The sequence below is a fragment of the Bombus terrestris genome, chromosome 9, assembly GCF_910591885.1.
Source record: "Bombus terrestris chromosome 9, iyBomTerr1.2, whole genome shotgun sequence".
Classification (NCBI taxonomy): Eukaryota; Metazoa; Arthropoda; class Insecta; order Hymenoptera; family Apidae; genus Bombus; species Bombus terrestris.
The window spans coordinates 11,609,467-11,635,019 of record NC_063277.1 but is presented as its reverse complement, the minus strand read 5'-3'; the positions used below and the strand labels follow the sequence as shown (position 1 = coordinate 11,635,019).

Below are 25,553 nucleotides of genomic sequence, written 5' to 3'. Positions count from 1 at the left end.
TCTTCTTTTCTACGGAGGGGAATAGTAGAGAGCTCCGGATCTTCCGACAAGTTCCTCCAGGTTTAAGCGGCCGCTTTATGCGATTGCGGAGATGCGGAATGAAAGGCAAGAAATAAATACATAGACAGTTATTGCTCGCCGAGGTATGCCAGCGTATTGTCTCGCTGCTCTTCAACCGGAAAACGTTTTTATTCCGACCTCCGGAGCGTCTCGAGATCGCGTTTAAGGGCGTTTATTAGACCTCCGGTTAGGTTTGTCTTCTCGATTTTTTCCTCTCTTTTTTTTTCAACCATTTTCAAAGCTCGTAGCTTGCGTTTGAAGAATATCTTGATAATAAACGCAGTTGAAATTTTCCCAAATTCGACTATCGGAACGCTATCTCTTTCTAAAGCTTCTACTTTGTTAACGTTATTAAAATGATATATCATGTTACTTTTAATGGTATACATTATCAAAATATAAACAACGAAATCAATGTTTATCGTTTTATTAAGAAAGCGCCAACGTAAAATACTTTCTCTCGTTTCGTAAAAAAGGACAGCACTTATTTAATAATCCGATCTTTTAACGCAAACAACTTTCGGATAACGCGATGGTCTTTTATATTACGCGATAATTTTCATAGAATAGTAAAAAATTCGCCATCTAAAATTGTCAAATATTTACAAGTTATTGGAAAGGCTGTCGAAAAATCGCAGCAATTCTTTACGGTGTTCGTATAACAACGGCATAGTTTTTACTAAAAAAAATTGCGTGCAACACGGTTAATAAACTTGAACGAAAGCAGGAAGCACGCGACTGATAAGAAAAGGAATAACGTTGTACGAGGGACACGTCGTACTCTATGAATCATTATGAATTTCGGAAATATTAATAACAAAATCTTCGATCAACTTGAAGAACGAGGTAAAAACACCAAATCGATCAGATTATTAATACACAGGCGCGTAAGATCCAAGCCACGTTAGTCTGGTACCCTGGTGCAGATTCTTTGAAGATTTTTCACTGACCTGACAGTATGCAGGGCTCGGCTCCCCTTCGACTTTTCTTCCAGCCCTTTGTGCGTACACACCCTCTCACTCCTCGATAATCGATCGGTCGTAAAATATCCTCCAGTCTGCACGTACCGGCGGAAAATTTCTATAGCGCGGTCTGCTGCTGCGAGGGTCGTCTCTGACATTCTCTACCCTATTCCAAACCCTATACACTGGCACACATACACGTGGCGACGTTGCTTCACAACCACGAAGAAGGAGGGAAGACCGTCGTGAAATGGATTTACGCGGACACGCGTGTAACAGCCGATTATAAAATGTACGCGTTAAATTAAATGATATTCAGTGGAAAAGACACGCCTTTCTTCTGGCGAGTAGCTGATACCAGCCGCCGCTAAAGTGTACCGCGAAGATAGCGGCAGAGAATGCGGTTAACACGTTACCAAGGGTATATTTTGCATGGTTGTTCGAACATGGGGCAGAGGGTAAGTCGATGCAGCCACGAGAAGAAATCCGTAGACGATTCACGGGTGAATAATGTGCAACGTTGTTGGCTTCTTCGAAAACGTGAAGTTTCGATTTTTGGTTAGATAGTTTAGGCGTTGGAACATTGAAAGGTTTAATGGCGTTGTTACATGTACATTCTTCAAATATTTTGCGAAAAATCAAAGTTTTCGTTAGGATGGTTATAGTTGTTCTTGCTGAGCATTATTTCAGAATGTTGTGTAACTGGTAAATGCTTCACATTGCAGGAGTTTTTGGTTTTGGATAGAACAATAGATGAAAATTGCTTGCTGGCATTGTTTAATGGTAAACTCTCTAAATTTCAGGCGAAAAATTAAAGTTTTGGCTAGAATAGCCACCCTTGTAGTTATTTTTTAAAAATTAATTTCGTTGTAATTTCAGGGGTCAAGTTTCGGTTTAGTTGAAAATTGTTTGACGATGTTGTTCAATGGTTGATCCTTTAAATTTTGAAAAGAAAGTCACGATTTTGGATAGAATAATCGTTAGAAGTTATTTGACGCTATTGGATAATAACAAAGCTTTTAAACGTCGTTTAATTATTAATTATAATTATTTTTTTCTCAGATACAATTGGCGTCTCATTTCGAAATCAGCTTAAGGATTTTGACGATTTGCTTGACCGCGTGGCAAGTCTAGCGTTATGTCGATTATCGATCGCGAATTCTATGACAATGAGGGTGTTTCCGCGTGTTGCCACAAATCGCCACAACGTTCACCGAAACACGTAACGCCCATCGTCACGCGGTGGATGTTATTGTGCAACGTTTTCCGTAATTCCTGTGCCAAAGGAAACCGATTCTAACGGTGGTTGTAATCCCTTTGTTATTTTATACATGTGCGTGTGTTTGTTACGACAAGGCGAATTTTTTAGTTACATGTAAACGTTCTACTTTCGAGAATTTTTCTTTTCTTAGTTACATAGACTAGAAAAGACTTCAACAAATTAGTACACAAGTTCCAAGTTATTTATCACGCTAGTCTTTAAATTTCTATAATCGTAAACTTCCGCACGAGGAAGAACACAACCATAAATCACGGATCGCAAGTTTCTATAATAAAAAACAACCAGGGATCCATACTAAAAGATCATCATATTGATACTATCAAAAAAACCACTCTTCAACCTCAACGCACCCAACACTCACCCTTAAACTCGTACAATAAAAAGATCCACTATCCAAGAGAAAAAGCCATAAACCACGAACCACAAATTTCTATTTTTCTTTTTCTACTGTCTATAAAGAACAAGCAGGAATGTGTATCAAAAAGACATCGTATGGGAACTATGAAGAAACCATCGTTCAATCTCAACGCACTCAAGACTCACCCTTAAACACAGGCAACAGAAAAATCCACCAGCACGGAAAAGATGTGAAAAACGTGAGCAAAATCAATATGGCACAGCGTAAAGTTATCTCATTGACTTAACGTTCCACTCAATCTCGCGAAGGGTCGGTTATACGATGGAACCGACCTACCTCCACGTTTATCCTTCTCCACTTACTTTCTCTCTCTCTCTCTCTCTCTCTCTCTGTCTAGCTTTCTCTTTTTCTCTCTGTTTCCCCATCGTACTCTGGGATAGGATAATGAAATAGCCGAGCCCGGAACGCGACCTCTGCACTAACCAAAGGCGGTAGATTCTGCAGGAGCATTCCGGGGGCTGTGGAATCGCGAAAGAACAAGGGTGCAAAAGAGACGGATCCAAGCATTTCTATCCTTCTTTAACCTACCATCTCGTCTGATCGCCTTTCTCTTTTCCTTTCTCGGTTGAACCTCTAAACGCGGTTTACTACGTTTCCTCGTGCGTTTCACGACGTACATCCCCGTTCATAAGTATACTAAGTCCAGGGATCATAATGGTTATTGCACGTAATTAAAAAAAAAAATATATATATATATATATAACATAAGAATTAGCATTTTAATTGAAACAATTTTGGTAAAAAATTCTTTTTGGTCACTGATAAACAGTTTTTGATTACGAAGAGTCAAAACTTCTTTTTGTTTTTTGTTACTGGTAACCGGTATTGTTTTTGGTTACTTATAGAAACGTTTTTAAAAATGAACGATGATCGAAAGCAAGCAAATTCGTCGATAATGATTATCGATGACAAAAAAGCAATGTTGATTATACATGTACGTGTATCTAATTTTTGGCATAAAAATTGCGGTTCTCAGGCGTGGAGACCGCAATTTGATGAATTGTGCAAACGTAAAGTCTATACGCCAATTTACCTTACCTATCCGATGGCAACATGCTTCTCTAAATAATACTAAGTAAACCTAAGATAAACAGTTGCCAATTCATACGAATCTCTACGACATGCATAAATTTGACATACGTCAAACTCCAAAAATTTGATCTGCGCGTCTTGAAATTAGTATCTTTAGACTCTATTCCTAACAAACTATCATACACCATAAAAAGGTCAGAATTTCTGTGTCCCACGAAACGAGCTTTTATTCAAAATTTTCATCGATTAGTCGTTCAATCGACAATTTCTACTAATCACAGTGTCTTCTATATAAAAGCAGGATGTGCTCTGATACTTCTGAACGGGAATGTACGAGCACGCGCGAGCGCGAGGAGACGAGAAGAGATGCGTCGAGATGGGAGAGGCTGAAAGAAAAAGAGATAAGTCGAAGGAGAAGACAGAGGGGTGGGAAAAAGAGGCGAAATGATACTAGTTGGAGGGGGGTAGGGGGTAGCGACAAACCTCGTACTGTTCGGCTGACTGACTTTATGACGATGGCTGCCACCGGAAGGATATAAAAGAGAGAAAGAGGGGAAGAACAGACAGAACCTCTGAGACTGATGCATTTCCCAGGCGTTTGTCCTTCATTTGCCAAACAGTAGGATAGATTTTCCTTCTTCAATGAGAAACAGAAACAATCGCGGATCGGTACGCGATTTTCTCTCTTCAGGCTTACGGCTATTTTCTATGGTTCGCGTTCCCTTGGTTTAGCAAGAGAAAGAGGCAGAGATATTCTCGCCTCGAGCAAGTATGGTCCCTTTTTGCTTGGCCGCGTTCTTCTTCTCTGACCTCGACGAGACGGCCTGGCGAGATTCCAAGAGCTGAAGGGACGCTGAAGACAAACGAAACGCTGCGACGGAACTGGGAATCGATTCGTGACGGTTCGTAGCTGAATACGTCGTGAATTTGTAATTTTTAATTTGCACCGATTTGCCAAGCGGAGCAGGATGTGGTCTGTGTTTGAACTGATACGCTGTAAGTTTAACCGCAGAAGATGAAGATGTTCGAGAGAGACGTAGGAGTTGGAGTTCTATGAAAATATTAACCCTTTGGTTATTCGAGAGCGGTTTCTTGCGTGTTTCTTTTGTAGGAGAACCTAATTTTTATGTTTTAAATGACAGTTTCATTACGAATATTATTATATTACATTAATTAAAATTATTGTAATTGTTGGAAATAAATAGAGGTGTTTTTAAAGAAATATAATACAAAGTCTATCGTTCTAAGTATATAGAAGATTGTTATAATTTGTCGAAGCATGAATTTCATTTTCTCTTGTAACAAGGTCTCTCGTACAAACAACTCTTACATACAAATAGTAAAATATAAAAAGCAAATTCTCGTAAACACGTTCATTCGTAGTGTGTTCTAGAAACAAGTAATTAACAATAAGGAAACCTTAGCCAAAAAGCAAATGATCGAGGGCAAGGGACATCCGAAGGATAAAGATATTCTAAGCACATGAAACTTGGCATGAAATAAACAATGTGAATATCACCAGTTCTGATCATACCATACAAATTCAAGATAAGTCAACAGTGTGAATATCTAGCGCTATTGACTAGTAGGATAATGGAGCAGGTATTACTATTAATCCATCGATCAGCAGGTGATTAAATAGATAATACTGCCGCAGATATGCTCGATTGCTGATATATAATCGTATAAACAATGATTTCAGCGTTAATTCAACAACCATATAATGCGAATCCTATGAAATTTTTAATTGCTCAACGTCGAAAAATAGTTTCACACGTGATTGAAATATCAGGTGAAAAGTGAAGATGTGCCGTGTCGCGTACAGACAGAACTTCATGCTGTGTTGTGAAGATTTTGTTAAAATTTACCTTTGGAATTAGCAAGTGTTTCGCAATTTATTGACAAAAGTACCAAACTTGCTTAATCTTTTATTTGTTTATGGCGTGTTGGAATGATAGCAACGCAACGAATATTTCTCTGTTAATAAATATTAATAAAATATCAAATAGCAAAATTAAGAAGATCGCACACTTGTCAATTACATTTCTAAGCAAGCGATTAATCGGAATAAATATCCAAAAGTCTGATATATCTTCTCTATTAATCTCTTCTTTAAACAGGAAATACATACAACGTAATTTTTCTACAGCAGAAGGAGCTTGGGAATAAAATATTTTGATGCATTTTAAACGGCCGCGTAGAATATCGTGTCGTTTTACGTTACAAAGTAAAATTTGCTTTCATTATACGATAGAATACACAGAATTTGCTATTCAAATAGCGAAACTCCCCTCAAGATGGCGAATTCTCAGCAAATGGCGCACCCTTTTTAGACGAAAGCTGTGGCGATTTTTAAAGCAACTCTTCGTTCCGTGCTACGATACTTCACACGGGTTTTTTATTCCACACTTTAGCCACGTATGAAAGATTCCTGACGACGAAGCAGCTGGTTACAATTCTACTGTTCCGTCAAGCCATCTTCGGAGGCGCTACTATCCCTTCCTCGAGAATAAGAATAGCTTTAAAACCTGGATTTGTGAAAAGGAACGCGAAGGATCTCGAATCGTAATGTCTCGCTTCCGACTTGCTGTTTTGAAATATTGATGCGAATATCGCGAATATGTTTTGAACTTTTCTCTAGACTAGACTTTATCCTGCTTCAAGTTACACAAAATTTTCCAACGTGTCATACTTTCAACGAATTTAAGAAAACTGTGTATTACAGGTAAACAATTTTTGTTGTAGAATTATTATTTTCGTAATAACAATCCTTGGATCCAAATTAGTAGTGATAATTCCAGTTCCTCGCTACAAAAACTACCCTTCGCTTCAAACTCGACGTACAATTGACAACCTAAAATACAAACTACCCCGCAAACATCTCTTCTTTCCCAAAATTGCTTAATGTAACAACGAGCCATTATATAATTAATAATTAAACTTCCAGTTTCATACTCCAAAAACTATCTCTTGTTCCAAATCTGCTCACGATTGGATGTCCAGAATACGAACATCCTTTCAACCATCTTTTCCTCGCAACAAACGTCTTAAATCTACGAATAATTCCTCCGGAAATTCCTCGATACAACGTGTCAAATTCACGACATCGCGACACTGTTCCACGTTTAAAAAACCTCTGCCCTCTCTGCCCCCTCGTCCAAAGAGAAAAAAAAACATCCGCGGAAACTCCTCTCGCGTAACATTCGACTAGGAAACAATCCGCTACGTCGCGCGTCGAAGGAACGAAATAATTAGAACGATCGTCTGGCGTCGCGAGCCGGGGCAAGGGATGAAAAGCCGGAGGACGAGAATACGTTTCCGCGTGAAGCCAGGCGAAGTTATAATTACCTGGACGAAGCGGGCGTGCTTGCGTCGGGAGAACGCTAGTATCATCAACGAAGAGACAGTCGAAGTTGAACAGAGAGTACCGAATCGAATACAGAAACGAAAGGGGGTAGCAGGGGCAGAGGGAAGGGGTGGATGGGTAGTGGAAAAGAGAACGAGAACAAAGGTGGTGATCGAGAAGGGAGGATCCGGGTTGGTAGAAAGAGAGAGGAGGACGTTTATTTCGTGCGGGTACACGAAATCTCTTCCGGTGACAAAACAGGTCGGACAAGCAATGGAAGGTGCGAATTTCGTATGGATGTCACTGCGATACGGACGAGTTTCCAACCATGTTGGAAAGTGCACGTTCTGTCTCTATAGTCACGTATCCATGTCTCTTTCTACTGCTACACCTGTATATAATCTGTCTCTGTCTGAATACAAGTATTTCCCTGTCTGATGTTTCGTTTGTATCGTGTCTGTCAGCTTGCTCTCTATCCGCCTCTGTTTGAGGCAACAACGAGCGTATTCTTGGGGCTGAGCGAGAGATCGGCGAGATGTGCCACCTGAAACTATGCTGCTCGTCGAATGAGATTCGAATAGCTACGGGGTGGTAGAAATAGAGGGTGGGAGAGAATGGAGGGGATGGAGAACGGCTATGGCTTCCTAGTAGTGACGCAAAGTTGTTTAGACGGACAACAGAGAGGAAGAAAGGCTCGCACGAGTGGTTATAATTCGCTAAGAAGCTTTGCCATCGCGCACCTGGCCATCGCAATTCGGTTTCACGTTCTATAACCGTGTTGCGTGCAGTTTTCATGTGTATAGTTATGGTCTGTTATTATCGTTCTTTTTACAGACAAATCATAGTTGCTTCGAACGATGCTGATACGCGACTCGTTTTTCACATAGTCGTTTCTTCTTTGTTATTTCTTTAAAATCATCGTTATCGCAAGGTACGACACCGATAACGTTGTTTTCTTAAGGCCATTTTCGATGCAATCGTATTTTTACATTGTAACTCATAATTGAAATTATTGCAATATTCTTCAAGTCTCGTAAACGAGACAAAGACAGCGATCAGCAAACGATTAGTAAAATTTCTCTGATGAAGTCGCCATCTGGTAGTCTAACGAGATATAAAACGGAGAAAAAACAGGAATCTCCACTGTATCTTGAATTTCTCGAAAAATATCGTTGCGATCGAGCAAATCGTTAAATGCTTCCGCGCTGATAGCATTATAAGCATTCCAGGGCTGATTCAATAAATTGTTAACAGGCGACGAGAGTACACGGCCATTAACTTGGCCTGAAGATCGGGGTAGAAGAGGAACATGTCGACAGACGATTTAGAGGCATCGTCAGCGAGACGGAATGAGAGCCTCAAAGTCTCGCGTTGTCGCAACATCTGGTCCCGAGAACGATTGATGTCCCATTATGTTCGTCGAATCGATGAAATCCCGTACGTATTATTCGTTAATGAATGCCTCTGGTAACGTTGGAAACGTTATTGGCAGTCGTATTACACTATTTCCATAAAATATGATCCTCGTCGCACGATAAGATGAGAAGCAAAGAAAACAGAGTTTTCCTATCGTAGGATATGTTCGAACGCGATACAAAGCAAAAAGCCAATGCATATAAAAAGAGAGACTGACAGAAGCAAACGGAGGGAAACGTATAGAGGCTTACGAAAGTATTCAAGTAACACTTGTAGACACCTTTTATGAATACGAAATATTTTTTCATTCACTCGATTATCATCACTATACATATTGGTAAAGCGTGAAGCAAATCTGCAAATACACGTACATATAGAAATCTTCTAAAAAGAACGAATTTGAGAAAAAATTCTTTCCATTGTTATATATGCAATATTTTATACTGAGGAGCTTTTTCATGCAATCGTAAATAAGAAAGGTAATTATGTGATCTCGTTTAACTGAGATACCCTGTATATAGAGTAAGTGTATATGTCACAGAGATTACAAAAGTATTTAAACACACAGTTATTCGTTATATTAATAAGCCTTGATATTCGATTGAGACACATTTAATACAAAATACTTATTATATGTTTTAGATAGGTAGGTATTCATGCTGTATACTAAATTTTTACTCAACATACGTTTGCAATAAATATCTTGTAACGTGTATATACGTTTTTAGACTGTCTTCAAACATCAATGTAGTGCTAATATAATTTCAAAATGTTCGATATAACACGAGCTACACGAACATACACACAAATTTTCTATGATAAAAATTCGCGCACTTTCGCGAACAAGTGTAGGTAAAAAGAGGGCGATGATAATAAAGTAAAATGGTATGAGAAGAAAAGGAGGCTCGCGTATATTTCCATGCGAGTTCACAATTGTCCGAGAAGATGCAGACAGACTAAAGAGGCAAAAGGTGTCTATTATCGACGAGACTCCCTCGTTAGGAGGAATTTGTTCGACGAGGAAAGGAAACGGACGCTGGACAAAGCGACGGTGGAAGATGGAGGGAGAGAGAGAAGCAGCCGCGCCAGGAAAACGCGCGCGCTTTGATTCGCGTGCACCACGAGTTTTGCTTATTTATTCCAGCCCAGCAATTCGAGACTGAAGATTCTTAGAGCAATTTCCTTCTTTATGCGGGTCACTCGTTGTGTTCATGAAATATTTGCCGATGCTTCCTTCCGTTCCCATCCCTCCTCTGCCGCCTTCCACCCCACACCTTAGCTACCATGCCGTGCTTCTTGCGTTCTAGTTGCTCCGTGGAACGACGTCTTTATAATTCGCCGCGCATTCTTCAGATTTTAATTATCATCGTTAAGCATTGCTAAATTCGTAACGGGTCCATATATTTTTTTTTGGATCTGTTTGTGATATTTCGCAGGGGTTTCGGAATTTTCACTTGGATATATAGCTAAGAAATGCTAACTGACGACGACGATATGGTTACTTGTGGAAATGAACGGAACTGTCGAAGTCTCACAAGCATTCGACAGCAGAGAAATAGCTTTAGATGAAAATATTTTTTCAAAGTTTATGGTATTGTGTAGTATCGTGGACGAGGGGCCTGGGGGTATCGTGCGGATTGTAAACAAGTGGTTGCTGAGGTGTGAATTATAAACAAGCGGTTGCTGAGTATGTGCGTAGTGAGGCTAAGACAAGGGGTTGCTAGGGGACAATAAACGAATTAACAGCAGTATGAGTTGAGAAGTCAGAGAATGCGGATTGCATTGTTGAAATAGTGTTGTTAGCGTTGTTAAGAGAGAGTGGAATTTGCGTTGACGAGAATTGTTAATTAATTATCTAGTTGTCTTAATTATAATACCTTGTTACGATTAGTTCATGTTAAATAACCATTGTTTTCTGTTTAATTAACATTAATAAACTAATTATAATAATTATTAAATAATATATAATAATATATAATAATTATAATAACAGTATTTATAAATATTACATATTACTACCCAATAGTAAAGTACAAAATGTTAACGGCGTAAAGTAGCACCTTCGACAATCGCGTTCTTTATCGAAGAAAAAAGGACAGTTCTTTGGAACTGAGAGCTGGACTCGAGGAAAGCGTGGAGGACTCTATGAATGCAAATCGCAGTTTCCCTTGAGAATACAAATTGTAGGGAGGAAAAAGGATCAGCCGGCCGGTTTACTGGATTAAGGTTTGATCCAGAGACAATTCGCTCTTCAGATGGTTGTCCCAATCTACTGCGTTATCCAGATCAAGCTTTTTTCCTCTCTTTGTTCACCGTGCTAATAGCTATCTCTATTATTGTTATATAAATAACGCATGGAATATACGGACCATGATATAACGAGGTTGTGATATTACTCGAATAAAATCAGTAGGATTAAATACGTATCGAGTGACAGAATAATCGAATTGCCACGAATATGAGCAAATAAAGGCCCGAAAGCACAATCGAAACGGTAAATTCGTAGAAATTCGACACAGAAATTTGTTACTACATAAACGACTAAATATTCTATTGATCGTTGAAAAATAAGCAATGGAATTTTCATTATTCGATTTGAAATTCAAGTTTCTTAAAATTCCAGGCTCTAATGTAAAAGACTAAATACTTTAAGGAAACAAGCGAAAATCCCAGTTGTCGAAGCCTGAATACCTGTATTAATTAACTTTATGAATTTACTACTATCATTACGAGGTATACTATCATCTTCAAAGCGCTAACCTTGCACGTTAATATACTACTATAAAGGGAGCTTAAAGTTATTATAACACAAGCCGAGAATCTTCATAATACTCTGAAAAATCTTCTCCTTATTAAATCCTAACAAAGAGGCAATTACTTCTCAAATCCTCCACCCTGGATTCTCCATCATTTTAGTATACTCTCGAAATGTTAATTATCTAAAATTGTACAACGTCACTTCCAAACTTTCCAACAATTTCGTTTCTTTTTTCGCCCCTAAATTCACCACAATTCTGCGATATCTGTAACAATACCTCCTCCACCCCAGGATCCTAGCAAACAGAATCATCTTCGAGGACGGTCAAACAGATCCACGATAATCCGATGGATTAAACGGTGGGGGATCTCTACTCGCCATGGTGTAAACAGGTCGGGGGAAGCATGTTGCATGCATCGTTAAGCAGTAGACGCGACGGCAGATCGGGGATTTGGCTGCCGTCGACGTGCACACGTCGATACCTGGCGAGGTGACTGCTTTGTGCAGGTAATACAGGTGGCTGCTTTGTACAGGTAATACACGTGTCAGCTGGGCTGAACACGCGCGGTGCATCTCGACCTCGCGGCATTTCCACCAATTAATCGAGGATACAATCGAAAGCGCAGGCCTCTCGCAGAGAGAGCTTTGCTCGATCCGCTCGCCGTCTCGTGATTTCCGCGATCGGTTCGAGGGGAAAGATCCTCTTCTCTCTGTTTCCTCCCTCTCTTCGCCAGCTATCGTCCCTCGGAATCGTCCTGTATCTTGTTATGTCAGTTAATGAGATTTTCGGATAAAACACGACGTCGTCTAGCGCCTTCACAGGATAATCACCTTGAACCGAAGTATAACGTTTGGATGGGTGAATTTTAGGGGTCGTCCTTGAAGATGAAGATGATTGTTACTGCAGTATGTCGACATGTAGGCTTCTCATGGCAATTTGGCACTCACGATTTTTAAAATAGCACAGGAGGAAGAGTAATATTTCATATTTTGTTTAGGAGTTTCGTGAACGTTGCAGTTCGCTTCGGACTTGAAACAGTTTCGAGTCTGTCCTGACTGAAACTCGAAGAAACCCGAAGATCATATGATCTGATTATATTGTAACATCAAAGTGAAACTGAATTATGTCATATGTTTAATTATATCCATGTTATATATAGGCGAATGAAGTTATTATACACAATCTAGAAATAATCCATCCTCAAGAAGTAACCAGAAATTTTTCCTAAAGAAACAAAAATCAGTTCAAATCAAATTAAGACGCGACAAGATCTCGAACGTCTCAACAAATCATCCTAAAAGATGGCATCTTGCAACCATCCTCTCACCAGTTCTCTTGCACTTCATTTCATGTCGTTGGCAATAATAAAATGAACCATTTATTCTTCTCTCTATTGAATAAAAAAATATCAACGACCCATTGAAGGAGCATCAACTAACCGAACTCTTTGGTAAACTTACAGGTCGAGCAGGCACGGATTATCCAGTGCTTGGCAAAGTTCCCTACACGAATTTCTACTGCGACGACCAGCCATACCCAGGATTCTTCGCGGACGTGGAAACAAGATGCCAAGCGTGGCATTACTGCGACATAGACGGCCGCCAGGCGACTTTCCTTTGCCCAAATGGTACACAATTCAGTCAAGCAGTGTTCGTCTGCGATTGGTGGTTCAACGTCAGATGTGAACTCAGTCCCAAGTTGTACGCCATCAACAGCCGTCTTTATGGCAGACCCACGGAGAGTCCAACGAGACCACATAGACTCATCACTAAGGAGCTTCTTGAAAATATCTTCGTTAGGCGGAAATGAAGCTGAGAAGCGGAGGCTGCGTTCTCGTTTATCGCCGACGCGACTGATCGGTCGCATCATCGATTCGTCTGGCAAAAAGGAAGGAAGAGGCTGCTCCAAGGATTTGTTTCATTCACGGAGAACCTGTCTGGATGAACTTGTATTTTCTTGGTAGATAAGACGATCGCGTCGACCGTTTTGCGAATAGTTAGAAGTGAGGAGAAGTGGATACACAGAAATGCCTTGTTAGTTGATTGGGGTTCGACTTCACATCTGGCCAGTTAACCAGGATAATAGTGTAACAGGAAATCCTAAGAACGATAGGATTTCTTTAGAATCTCTTTAGAAGATGCACGAACTTGTACGTGTGTCTCTGTTATCCCAAATATAGTCGAACGTAACCTGGAAACACGTATGTGCAATCGTTTCTTTTTATTCAGTATAAATTCAGAAAATTATCGGAAAAGGAACAGCTGAACGCGATATGCGGTCAAATAATATGTTTCGCTGCTTCGTTAGTTGACACTGTTTAGTTTTCACATCGAAGTTAATTAGTTGTACGTAACTCTATGTATTCATAGAGCTAAAATAAAATGTATGAATAAGTGCACGTTCTTTCACACTTTCAAACAGATAGAGCACAAGAATTGTCGTTATTAATTGACGATCCTTCGTCACATGTACAAGTCGGGTCGTGTAGCATCACTCTCCCAATTATAACAAGGCAGTCCTGTATTTCTTTCTGATCTACCTATGTAACATTGTATGAGTGAATGACGGTGAATGTTAGAGTAGAATATCGATATAACAATCGCGAATGTAATTAATATAGAGACGAATAGTCGAAGTAAGATTAAAAAGGATACGATAGAATTTGTTCGAAGTGCCACTAGGTTGGTTTATAGGATAAGCTGTTCGATGAAGATTGAGGCGGAGTTTGTTTAAAAACTAGAGGAGACGATGGACAGTTTAAGTGCCACGAATTCGACAGGACATACCGCGGTGTCTGATTTCGATTTTGGTCCTGTTTCGTAGGATGATAGCACGCAGATTCACGTTTCAATATGTGAATTATTAAGCGAGATCATTTGATAATTTTCAAGTTATAAATTAAATCCGCGATATGTGTTATTAATGATAATATAGTAACATATGTAATATTCAACGAATTATAATGGAATTATTTCGTACCATTTAGTTGGAACGAAATTTCAAGCTCGTAATACACCTGGACGTAAAGTCGTATTATTTGAATAAAAATCATAATTACTTATAATTATGGTTACATCGATTGTTCTTAACGCGTTCAGATAAATGAAGTTTTATCGACAAAGATATCTGAAATAATAAACGAAAAAAGGAAACTAATAAAAGACATTTCATATGTTACAAAAAAAGTTGGTAAAATTACTTCACTGTAGTAATTAAGCTACTCAATAGTCAAGTAATTGCTAAGTATGTAGTAAGTAAAGATTTGCAAGCTATCATCCTAGAAGAGTATACGAGATTTTAAACAAGGACACTCTGGATAAGAGCATGTTACAAGTGTCAAACAAGCAAATCAGTCGATCAGTAAAATCGCTCGCTTCGGAAATCTGTTTGATAGCTTCGATCTAATGGATTACCTTCAACAACAGGAACGATCCTTTGAGTGACGTGCACGCAAACTCTATGTCATTGATACGAAAAATGGCATCCATTTAAAAAACGCCGAGGACATAAAACCAGACGTACGCGCTCAGACAGATGCGGTTCCTGATCCTCAAACTCAAGAAATCCATCGTCGAACACTCCACCTTTCCAAAACTCGAATATCTTCACGTGCAAACGCAATCACATTCCTAACTACCCGCACCATTCCATTCCTTCTGTACAAATTCACTCGAACAATCCGAAGACAGACAAACCGTAACAGCAATCGCAACATTCTTATTGGACTAAATTCCATCGGAGTCGATGTACTCGATCCGAGACAAAATCAAAACGTACTCCACTCGTAAATATAAACGACGAAAGACGAAAAGAATTAAAGAAAGAAAGGCTCGATGAGCACCGCTGCGTCAGTAAAAGCGAAGAGTCTTGAAGAAGGACGACTGCTCGTGATCTTTCTTCCCTTCCACTAACTCGACGCGGAAGAAGACGGCGCTTCAATCCTCGGTGCGGTTCTTAATCGTTGATGAGATCGCATTTGGGACGAGGTACATCCCTCCTTCGTTCTCTATACGTCATGAAAATAAAGAGCAATGCCAGTGCACTAGTCGATCTTTACGGCGGAGGTAGTCGAGTAATAATACGCGAGACAAGCTCACCTGTACGGGGATTCAACGAACAGCGTTGTTCGACCCATCTTGGATCGAGACTTCCCGCGATATTTCGCATCGTAAACAGAGAACTTCGTTATACACGTGTACTTAAGCCAGCCGTGCATAGGCTCTGAGATGTTCTTTGATTGGCAACGGGTGACTAGACTTTCACGATTTGGTATTTTTGACTTGACAACTTGGTAGAGACGAGTTAAATAGTCAGTGAAATTGTTGATTGTCATGGACGCACTAGATTTAGGAATTTCTTATTTTATGTATTTCATCGTTTCTATTGACGTTAGAGAACGGACAACTTTGGCGGAGCAAAGAATTTACAGTGGTCCGTGTAAATTTATAATATGAAAAAGATGGTCGTAATTTTGGAAACATCATCCCTCCGGAAGTATAGTAATACTTTTTCTATATTTCTCGAGATTATATTCCTTTCTCTACGTTTGTAGTTTAAAATGAACGTATTAATGAAATTTTTGCGTTACTCCTAATCAGTTCCCGATAAATGGCTATCCGTTCCAAACGATATTGGCTAGCGTATAATAAAATCATATGAAATAAAATTGCCGCAAGTATGTGGAAATTGTTCTTCATGTTTTTTTCAATTACACTCTCTTCGCTTTATTCGTAGTGTAAAATAAACGTATCGATGAAATTTTTATATTATTTCTAACTAGTTCTCGACAAATGGCTATCCGTTCCAAACGATATTCGCTAGCGTATAATAAAATCATAATTACGTATTGTACGATTTCAACATATAGACACGAAAGTTTCCATCTGTTAATCACCAGCGACCGTAATGGCGGTGAATCTGTTAAATCCCACAAAGAACGTCAGGCTATATCGAACTGTTTCCCCAGAGTTGTGAACTCCGTCGAATCCATGGTGATTATTCGCTTAAACAACGAACCACGCGCGCGCATCCATTCGATCAGCTTATGTCTTACAATCGCGCGCGGCTACTGCGTAATTGCATCGCGTTCGCCCCAAGGCCTGACGCTTCGCTTAGCAACGAACCAATTGACGATCGGTCATACGTGCAACAATTGCGATTACACGTGGAACGATCGCGATTATACGCGCGATAATGGACCCGGGAAATTGTTGTGCCACGGCAAACAACTCGACGCGACTCTGCGTCATCGTGAAAACGTTACCGAACAAGCAAACACAGGGCTGCGATATGGTCAAAGGGGATGGTTTTCACAGTGGTATTTTTTGATCCTCTTGTTTTTCCACTCTTTCTCGGTTGATTTATAGTCACTTTCCGGGGAATTGACTTTGCTTTGCAGAAGTTATGCTTCCTTTTCTATGAACTTTTTGATTTATAATGATTATCGAGTAACGCAGGTTATTGAAAAATTGAAAAGGGTAGTTTTTACGAACGTTTGTTTCTTGATCCTCCATCGCTTGATTTCTGACGATTTCTTAGTCAATGAATTTGCAGGAAAAATTATAGTTCCAAAAGTGTTAACTTCTTTACGAAAGAATTGTCGAGTTGTACAAGTCTCAACAAATGATCGAAGAGAGTAAGTTTCATGGAGCTCTGTCTCCTGATCGCCTACGTTCGTCGAATTTGCAAGAATGATAGTTCTTCTTGTATTAGTTTCCGGGGCCTATAATATTGGACGCTTTAACAATTCTCTGAGAACTGTAAATTCACCTGTAAATATTCTAACATTACAAACGAAAATTACGAATAAAGGTGTACGTATAACAAATTTTCCTAATAAATAATTCTTCGATATATTCCACACGATATCGTCTGATTTCTAAAAGGTTCAATATCCATACAAAATATTGTAGTACCAAAATTAACGAACTTCCAAAAATTACAATTAATTACTTTGGCTTCTGAGTGTCTCGCTCTTCCACGATGAATTAATCGAACTAATCGAAGCTGGAAAGGAAAAAAAAGAAAGAAGAAAGAAAATAAAATATATCGTTACGAAACAAACAGTTAATTTACCATGATTGTCTGTCAATCGTCGATCATGACGTTTCATCATCGATGCACTTAAATCACAATAGGCTACTGATAGACAGTGGAACGAATGAGAAAAAAAAGAGAGAAAGGAACAAAGGCGAAGCAATATTGTTCGCGCGGCGATATGGCCAAAAGTCAACGCTTTCAAGAATCGATATCCGCTAATAGAATTGTGCACGCACTGCGAACCGAACGAAATACGACAACAGCAAGTTTGCTGGCAATTAATAATAACGTGTCGTTCGTTTGTGTCCACGGTTTGTCTCCTGAAAACCATCGTCGCGCATTTCTCGTTTCATTGACTCCGTCGTTTCGATTCCGATCGATCGTTCTTGTGTCTGGCTCATTGTAATAGTTAGATGATATTAATGATCATGCTGATCTCTCTTTTTAGAGAGACGATGATCACGACAAAATAGTTTATTTATGAAAAGTTCGAACTAATTTGCGAAGAAAAAAAGGACAGTTTGTATCTGTATGTACGGTGATAAGCACATACGCATAGGGAAAATTCTCGTGCAAATTTCAGCTGATATTGATTTACATTTATTGTACGAAATAAAGATTTTGAAAAAAAAGTTGGTTACATTGCTACAACGAAAAGAGAAGAAAACAGCAACGAGCAGACTATAGAGTTTCATGTAAATTCGTATTTTTATAAACCTAAACGATTAGTCAAATTATCTGAATCTGAGTGAAAATTTATTTCAGCCACTGAATATTATGTTATGTACTGTACTTTCGATATTTTGTATATTTTTGTATTATGTACATTTTTGTAGTTCTAAATTTCCTATAGTCAAATGCATAAAAATCCGCAGTCTGTTAATGAGTTTATAAAAATGAAATTTCGATTAAACATCGACGAATAGTCGACTAGAAACGATCGAGCAGGTACATTTATCTGCTTAACCTTCTTTTCCTATCACTAACTGAATCAAACCTAACGCAGCGAACCACCAATCGGATAAAAATGATCATCAGTCTGAATATTTTTTATAAAAAAGCAGCACAGAAACGAGTATGCAGATATAAAACTGGAGGGCAGAGATTGCCATATAACACATTATCAGGTTATTACTTAAATCGAATTTATTTTTCGATAAAATCGGGGCATTATTGAAATGGCTGCTAAAGCTGCAAGTACGTATTAATGTAAATTTTCTTTTAGATAGATCTTTAGTGATTTTTATAATTAAAAAAAATGTAGAGGAGAAAAACATATTCTTTTTTTTCACCCAATGAAAAAGTATTTTCTGTGTACATAATATAAATACGATTTAGTCGAACTGATAAGTAGCCATGCGACAAGGACTGTGTATACCGTGCTATATAGTTAGGCGAACGAATCATCGCTACTGTAACGAAATAATCTGACAGGAAATGTAAACATAATGTATAATGTAAGAATTCTGGAAATAAACTGTATGCGTGAGCATGATTAGCGTATTATATTTTCCAGGTGTCCTAATCGAATATTGAAATGGAAGAATCGAGTTTAAATTGTGATTTTTCGCAAACGAGATCCTGTTTTAGCGAAATTAATTATCTCTCGAACAACTTTCTGACAGATATATTCTACGTCTTTTGCTTTTTTTTTTGTTTTAATACCGCAAACATTTTGTCTCCTTTGTTTTGTTCTAACTTTAAGGATACTAATAATGTTCTCATGAGAAAACTTCCTTTGGCCAAATTGTATTTGAAATTATTTTTTGCATTTTGTATTTTAAATTTTATTTTGGTCAAACAACTAGAAATAACAAACTCAGCAACGATAATTAATACCCTTTATCGTAGACCAAATTACGCTTTGTAGTTCAATAAAATTAGCCACGTTATACTAAATAATTCATTTTAATTCAAACGTATACACGTGTATTTAGGGTGCAAATACTCCTAGGTATAAATGCTACGAGTGTTAGGAAAGAAGAAGGAAAAAAGGTCCCAGCGAGTAACGAGTGACACGAATTGCAAGACACGTTCTTCCGAATTAGACAAACCTGATTAAGATACGCGTCCTTATTTTCCTCACATGGCTGGAAACCTTTGATGTAAGCGACGTATGATCAACTCATCGAACTCTCCCGTTTTAATTTATGGCGTAGCTGCGAGTCTGGGCACGTATCGCTTTCGACGTGTTTCGAATGATCTTTCATTATGGTACGAGCGACAAATTACCGTATACTTGATTACACTTTTCGTGTTACGCGTTTAATCAAACTTTTACTCTTGTCGTTATCCTCTGACGTTAAGATTTCTCGTCCCTAAAAATGTTCGAACACATATCTTGTACACACATATAAATTTCTTGTTATAATATTTTATTCCATGTCTATCAATATTTATAATATTTCATCCAATACGTATTAATATTTATAATATTCTATTTAACGTCTTAACAATTTATACATATAATGTTCTACTAAGTACTCGTCGAAGAGAATTTTTAAATTATAGTAACAGTGATGATTATTGAGTTCTTCTATTCCGGTATAATTTGAGTATAAATTGAAAGATTAGTTTCATTTCTCATATATTTGTACGATCGACGCAAGAATTCTGCTCAAATTGAAGTTTAGGGATTCGCCACGTTCGCTTTGCTATTTCAAACAAGAATAAAGAACAGTGGTGTTTGAAGAAAAATTATTTAGGTTACACGTGTTTGCAATTAAAAAGAAACACAACGACTACAATCGCAATTAAAATCGTAACGATTGGGATTAAAAATTGTAAGAATTGCAATTAGAATATCAGAAAATACCGGCCTGTATAGCACCGGTGATATTGATCGCTATTTTTCTGGAAGAATGCAACGTCCCAACAATAAAAAAGCTGAAAATTGTTTGCATCGATTCCTGTCAACAATTCTGCCGGCCGGTTACCAACGCAACGGAACTCGGCACTTTAATATAATGGAACGATAGACCTTACGCGAAATTAAAGTGAATTAGTTTCAAAAGTTCTCGATGAAATGTATCTTTAATGAGAGAGAAAGAGATGCGGGGCTAGAGAAGAGGGGGATGACCGCCCTTTAGTAGCCATTCGCTAATGAGGAACGGTTAACGAAGAAAATTGCTGAATAATTAAAAGTTGCTTTTGTTGAAAATTGCGCGATTCCCCCGGTTGGCACGCGCCATCCTGGAAAAAAATAACGAACGTCCATTAAACTCGTGAAATCTGTCTTTCTCCTAACGCTAGAATTTTATCTTCTCCATCGCCTTTCGATACACCAGCGAAGAAAACTGATCACAAAGAACGAATAAAGGATTCGAACTTTAAAAAAGAAAGGTGGTAAAGACAGACGAGGGTAAAGTAAGGAATGAACAAACGAAGTTTGAACCTCTGCTTCTTATTGTCCTTAATTCAAAGAACGAGCTAAATACTGACTGCGAAAAATTAACGGAGAGATATTCTGCCAGTGTAGAATTTCCAGCGAGGCGAGCAACAAAATCAGAAAATCAACGAAATTTCACCCATTAGAAGGTTTATGTAAATTGAAATTTTTATCAAACGTATCTGGAGGAGCGTTCGGACATTATTAACAATATTTAAGATTTTCAAGATTATGTAACGTATGTAAGAAACCTTTTAGACTCCAAGTGATCAATATACGTATATTGCTAATACAATGTTGAGAAGCATAAATATTGAAAATAATATTGACGATAATATGGATCGTCTGAATGCTCCTTGAAGAAATAGAACCTAAGCAGAGATTTGTTTCGTTCGAGTGTCATACTTTGCACATTTTGTATATCTTTTTGTATTATATGCATTATGTGTATTTTTGCAGTTTCGAGCTTTTCATAAACGTATAAGAATCGAGAAAAAGAAAAATTGGTTTCAGTGAGAGAATATTTGAAAAGAGACTTAAGTCTTCAACGTGTTTAAAATGATGCAGAGTGCGAAACGCGCGAATTATTGGGCGGTTCGCAGCTTCCGGCTCATTTGACAATCCGAATAGCCGGAAATTCGAGGGGATGGAACAGCAGAGGATGGACCGTGCAATCGCGCGCGTAGTGTCCCTCGATTTTTAATAATTTTCCTGTTACTTTGACGTCGTTTCATCGATCGACCACTTTTTGCTGCTAATTAAATACATGGATGCGCTGGACGCGTTGAAATTATGCTGATTCGAATCGCGAAAATTCGCCATCGAGTATACGGAACATATTATTTACCATCGAGATAAATATCCCACATTTCCGCTCCGTGTCAAACGCAACCGGGGCTAAAATAAAACTGACTCTTTGTAGTTTCATTTCCGAGAATTCAACGAAGACGACGCGTTCCATTGCGCCGGACTATCCACGCTCGTGTATTATAGCGATATATTTTCCTGTTATATTTTTTGTTCCGTTGTTCTAGTGTTTTCAATTATTTCTGTGACGGTTGATCAAGCGGTTATTGTATATTTTCGATGACAGAACAGCAATCATGATCAGCAACAAGATATATTCTTATTAATACCAGAACTACCAGTATTTATACGATGAAAACAACATACGTGTTGTACCTCTTACACCTATTATCAATTCTACCGAAAATTGCCTGTAATTTAAAATTCATAATCCGCGTCAAATATCAAAGTTTTACTAAAAACAGAAGATTTTCGGAGACTCTTGAATTTTCAGAATGTATATATCTTCCTCTCTTTGAAAAATTATATTCAGAAAGCGTGTCAATTATTCGAGTCTGCTTTGAATCACCGATAATATCCAAGGAAACTCGTCTTTACAACCCTCAAACGATTTCCATCGCAATGATTCATCGTCACGATACATTAATTTCAGCTTAGCCTTCGTTACGCTGATCCAAGGGACAAAATTCCCAAGAAAGTCATCCCGGTTTCCAAGCGATCGTAAAGTATCTACGATTGGGGTAGCTCAGGTGCGTGTAGAACTGCGATTGGTCCATGAGGCCAGCCGATCTGCCAATATTATGCGCACACAAATACCAGAATCGTTTATCCAAAATGGTCATAAAATCAGAACAGTAGCACACAGCGAGGAACGACGATTGTCGCAGATTTGGCGGACGTGGATTGGTGAAACTGTCGAGCGCAAGAGGGCAGAGGGTTGGCCTAAGAATCCATCAACGAAACTGGTAATCAGGTGGGGCTCGCACGAGCCACTTTCAAGAATCCAATCTCGTCTGGCATTTTTACCCTAGCCAGCCCCGTTGATATGCTTCGCTCGTTTTCATTTCCGTCGTTTCTGTTTCCATTTGCGCACGCGTGAATCTCATTTTTTCATGAGAATCGTAAGAATAGCATAGGTAAATAGGCTCGAAGATCATGAAAGAATATTCGTGGGCGTAGCTTGTAACGACTTTCGAATGATTAAACATTTCATCCGACACTCTGTCTCTTGTTCTATTTGGATTCATTATCCGGTTTAGCGTTTGTTACAGGCTCAGGGCTCATAGATCACGAGCCTGAAGGTCCCATGTGGCGTTAATTCATATTTTCATTACGAGATACATCTTTTAATCAGCATCATCAGTTTGAAGATTGTATACGGCGATACTTTCACGTATCCCTTAAGATCTCTTACTGTGAGAATATCTTTGAGGCTTAGAAAATAATTGTACGCTAAAAGAATATTGTTCCTGTTTGAGAAAAATAATTCTTTGTTCTTCGTGCTGCACAAAACTCGACTCTTCTAACCGCTCTTTGCTTCTGTTCGATCCAATGCTACTTCACCAAGACTCAAGCAATGATCAACTCACACAAACCACCTCCTTCGTCCCCGTTGCTGACCATCCTATGATACGAACCTAACATCATCAAACCAAGACAATAAAGTAGCATCGACTCGTCTCGAAAGAGAGCTAAAGAAGGCAAGTACGAAGGAAGAGAACTAAAAGAGAGGCGATCCTGTCTCCAGGATCCGCAGGAGGGTTCCATTCGGTCGTTCCATGCGTGAGTGGTTTTTCCAGAGGCGGGGGAGAGCGTAAAGTCTGAAATTGTAGAAAGCGGCGAGCGAAAGGGGGTGAGCGTCAAAAAACGCTGAGGGTCGAATACCAGGACGTGGATCCAGGATGCAGCGGGCGCGCCTTTAATTGCAGGACTCGCGGCACTTTTAAAGCCGGATGCAAATGGCTCATAAAACTCGCTGGCTCCGACAGGCCGGCTCATTTACGAGCGCGGAAAGTTTTTAGGTTCGGCAGGCTGGCGTGCACGCCGAACGAGAGGGCCTGTTTTATCGGTCTACGAGAGTTCGAAAGTAATTCTCTTTAGTTGTCGGTGAGACCGGCAGACTGCGATGCCGGCCTTAACTTTCTCGAGGTGAACAGGCGCGAAAGACACTCCGGTGTCCTTGCTGGCTTCGTTACCGATTGTACTGTTGGGCCAGGAGATCGTGATCGTGACAATACGCAGCTACCGATGCGCACGAAAGAAATCCGCGAAGTGGATGATTCGTATCATCAGGTTTTCCTTCGGTTTATGGCGTTGTTCTGTTGTTTAGAATAGAATTCTCCAATCTTTCTCGAGCTCTTTATAACAGATAATTGTATGTTTCGCATATATGAAAAATATTTCTAATAAGATAAAGAAAATACAGATATTAAAAATATGAAAAGTATTTACACATACTATTATCTTTTACGATGATTTGGTGAGATTTTGTATTTCATTTTCATAGTATCAAATTTTTATAAATAGTCGTATGAGAGTATGTACATAGTACTAAATGATATGGAAGACTCTATACTTGCAGGTAAATTAATTTATATGCAAATACTTTTACATACATGTAATCTTAATTCAATGCTGGTGCTAAAAATCTACAATAAAAATCACATACTGTGCTTTGTGAGCTATTATATGATACGATATTGGCTATCTAGGATTTTAAATGATGTTGAGTGCGTCGAATGTACGAATTTACTACTCTTCATCTTTATCCTCGTTATAAAAATAGAAATTTAGTCATTTATGCTAGTATTACTATGTGAATTACAGTTACACGAGAATAGCTATGTATTTGTATTTAGAATGAATTAATAAAATTTGTAGCGAATTAAAATTTTGGGAATTTAACTAGTAGAACCAGGCTTTTTTCTCTTTGTCAGGTTTTGCTTCATTTCTCAAACTTCGTCCCTTCGCCCTAATTAGCTACCTCGATGACTGAGGATTTCGATTTCTTCTTACAAACAGTTGAAATTTATCGTCGACGAGATCCTTGCTTAGAAATTGAATTTTTGAAGTTCCAGTTTAAGATAAGACAAATAGATACAAAACTTTCCCGATTAAACCAATGAAAACTTGAATTGTCGAACACGTTAATTTTTGCTACTGTTTATAATCGTTTGAAAGAATAAAATAACAGCCATTTTTTCTTAATGATATTGTATAGTCGTATCGATCGTGTTATTTATCTACAAAAGCTGAATGTTAATTTTCGAATGAAACACGAATGAATTTTAAGCGCTCCATTTCCGTTTTATGTTTATCACAATATTCAAATACACAATAAACACGACATCACGTAATTTACTATTTTAATATCCAAATCTGCCAGCAAAATTTTACTTTGTTATTTTGACATTTAAAAAGAGTAGAAGAAACAATGAAGACATATGTTTCAAACAATATATAGTTACTCTATATTTTAATAAAAACATCCGAAAATGCAATTGCAAATTACACTTATTCCACTTTTCTATAACGATTTACAAAATGCAACATTTAAATTACCCTGTTTCTCTACAAGAGACAGACAATTTTCATCAAACGCGACCAGAATCAGGACATAAGAAAGCAGAAACCTGTATACCACGTGTATAAATCAGAATATAAGAAACCAGAAAATTTCTACGGACCTACCACGTACAAAGCTGGTCGCTAATAGGATGATCATTACAATCAACTCACTTCAACTCGTCAGCTCCACTTTCCACTGGCTCCACCATGCAACGCAACACTCAAGAGTCGTCTTCGAGGCGAAGAATACTCTAACAAGCGTTGGTCGAATCACGAAGATTCATTAAACAGTCACTGACCTCCGCATAAACAACTCGTGCACTAGACTCGTTGTAGTTGGAAGCAACAATATAGACATCAGACTTTCCACTTCGGTACCAGTTAAAGCAATAATTCATAGTCTCGCTTAATTTACATTTTACATATTCTGACGTGATAATTTCAAAAGTCGAATGAAGTTTCCTAATACTCTTAAGT

At 38.5% G+C, this 25,553-nt stretch overlaps 2 protein-coding genes across 4 annotated transcripts in view; one reads left to right on the top strand and one right to left on the bottom strand.

The window, feature by feature from the left end:
- The window catches only part of LOC100642644, a 116,511-nt gene extending 97,702 nt beyond the window's left edge, over positions 1–18,809 (top strand). Inside the window, exon 3 of the mRNA XM_003397553.4 lies at positions 12,738–18,809. Within this exon, the coding sequence (XP_003397601.2) occupies positions 12,738–13,084 (347 nt within the window). The 3' untranslated portion in view covers positions 13,085–18,809. The remainder of the gene's footprint in view (positions 1–12,737) is intronic.
- LOC100648099 (tudor domain-containing protein 1) overlaps positions 1–25,553 on the bottom strand; it is a 318,253-nt gene that overhangs the window by 111,484 nt on the left and 181,216 nt on the right. The window contains exon 1 of one of the 3 annotated variants that reach the window (XM_048408425.1): positions 1,011–1,127. The exons of the other annotated variants lie outside the window; for them this stretch is intronic. The gene's annotated coding sequence lies outside the window, so the exon portion shown is untranslated. Of the gene's footprint in view, positions 1–1,010; positions 1,128–25,553 lie in introns of those variants that run through there. 3 annotated transcript variants of the gene reach the window in all.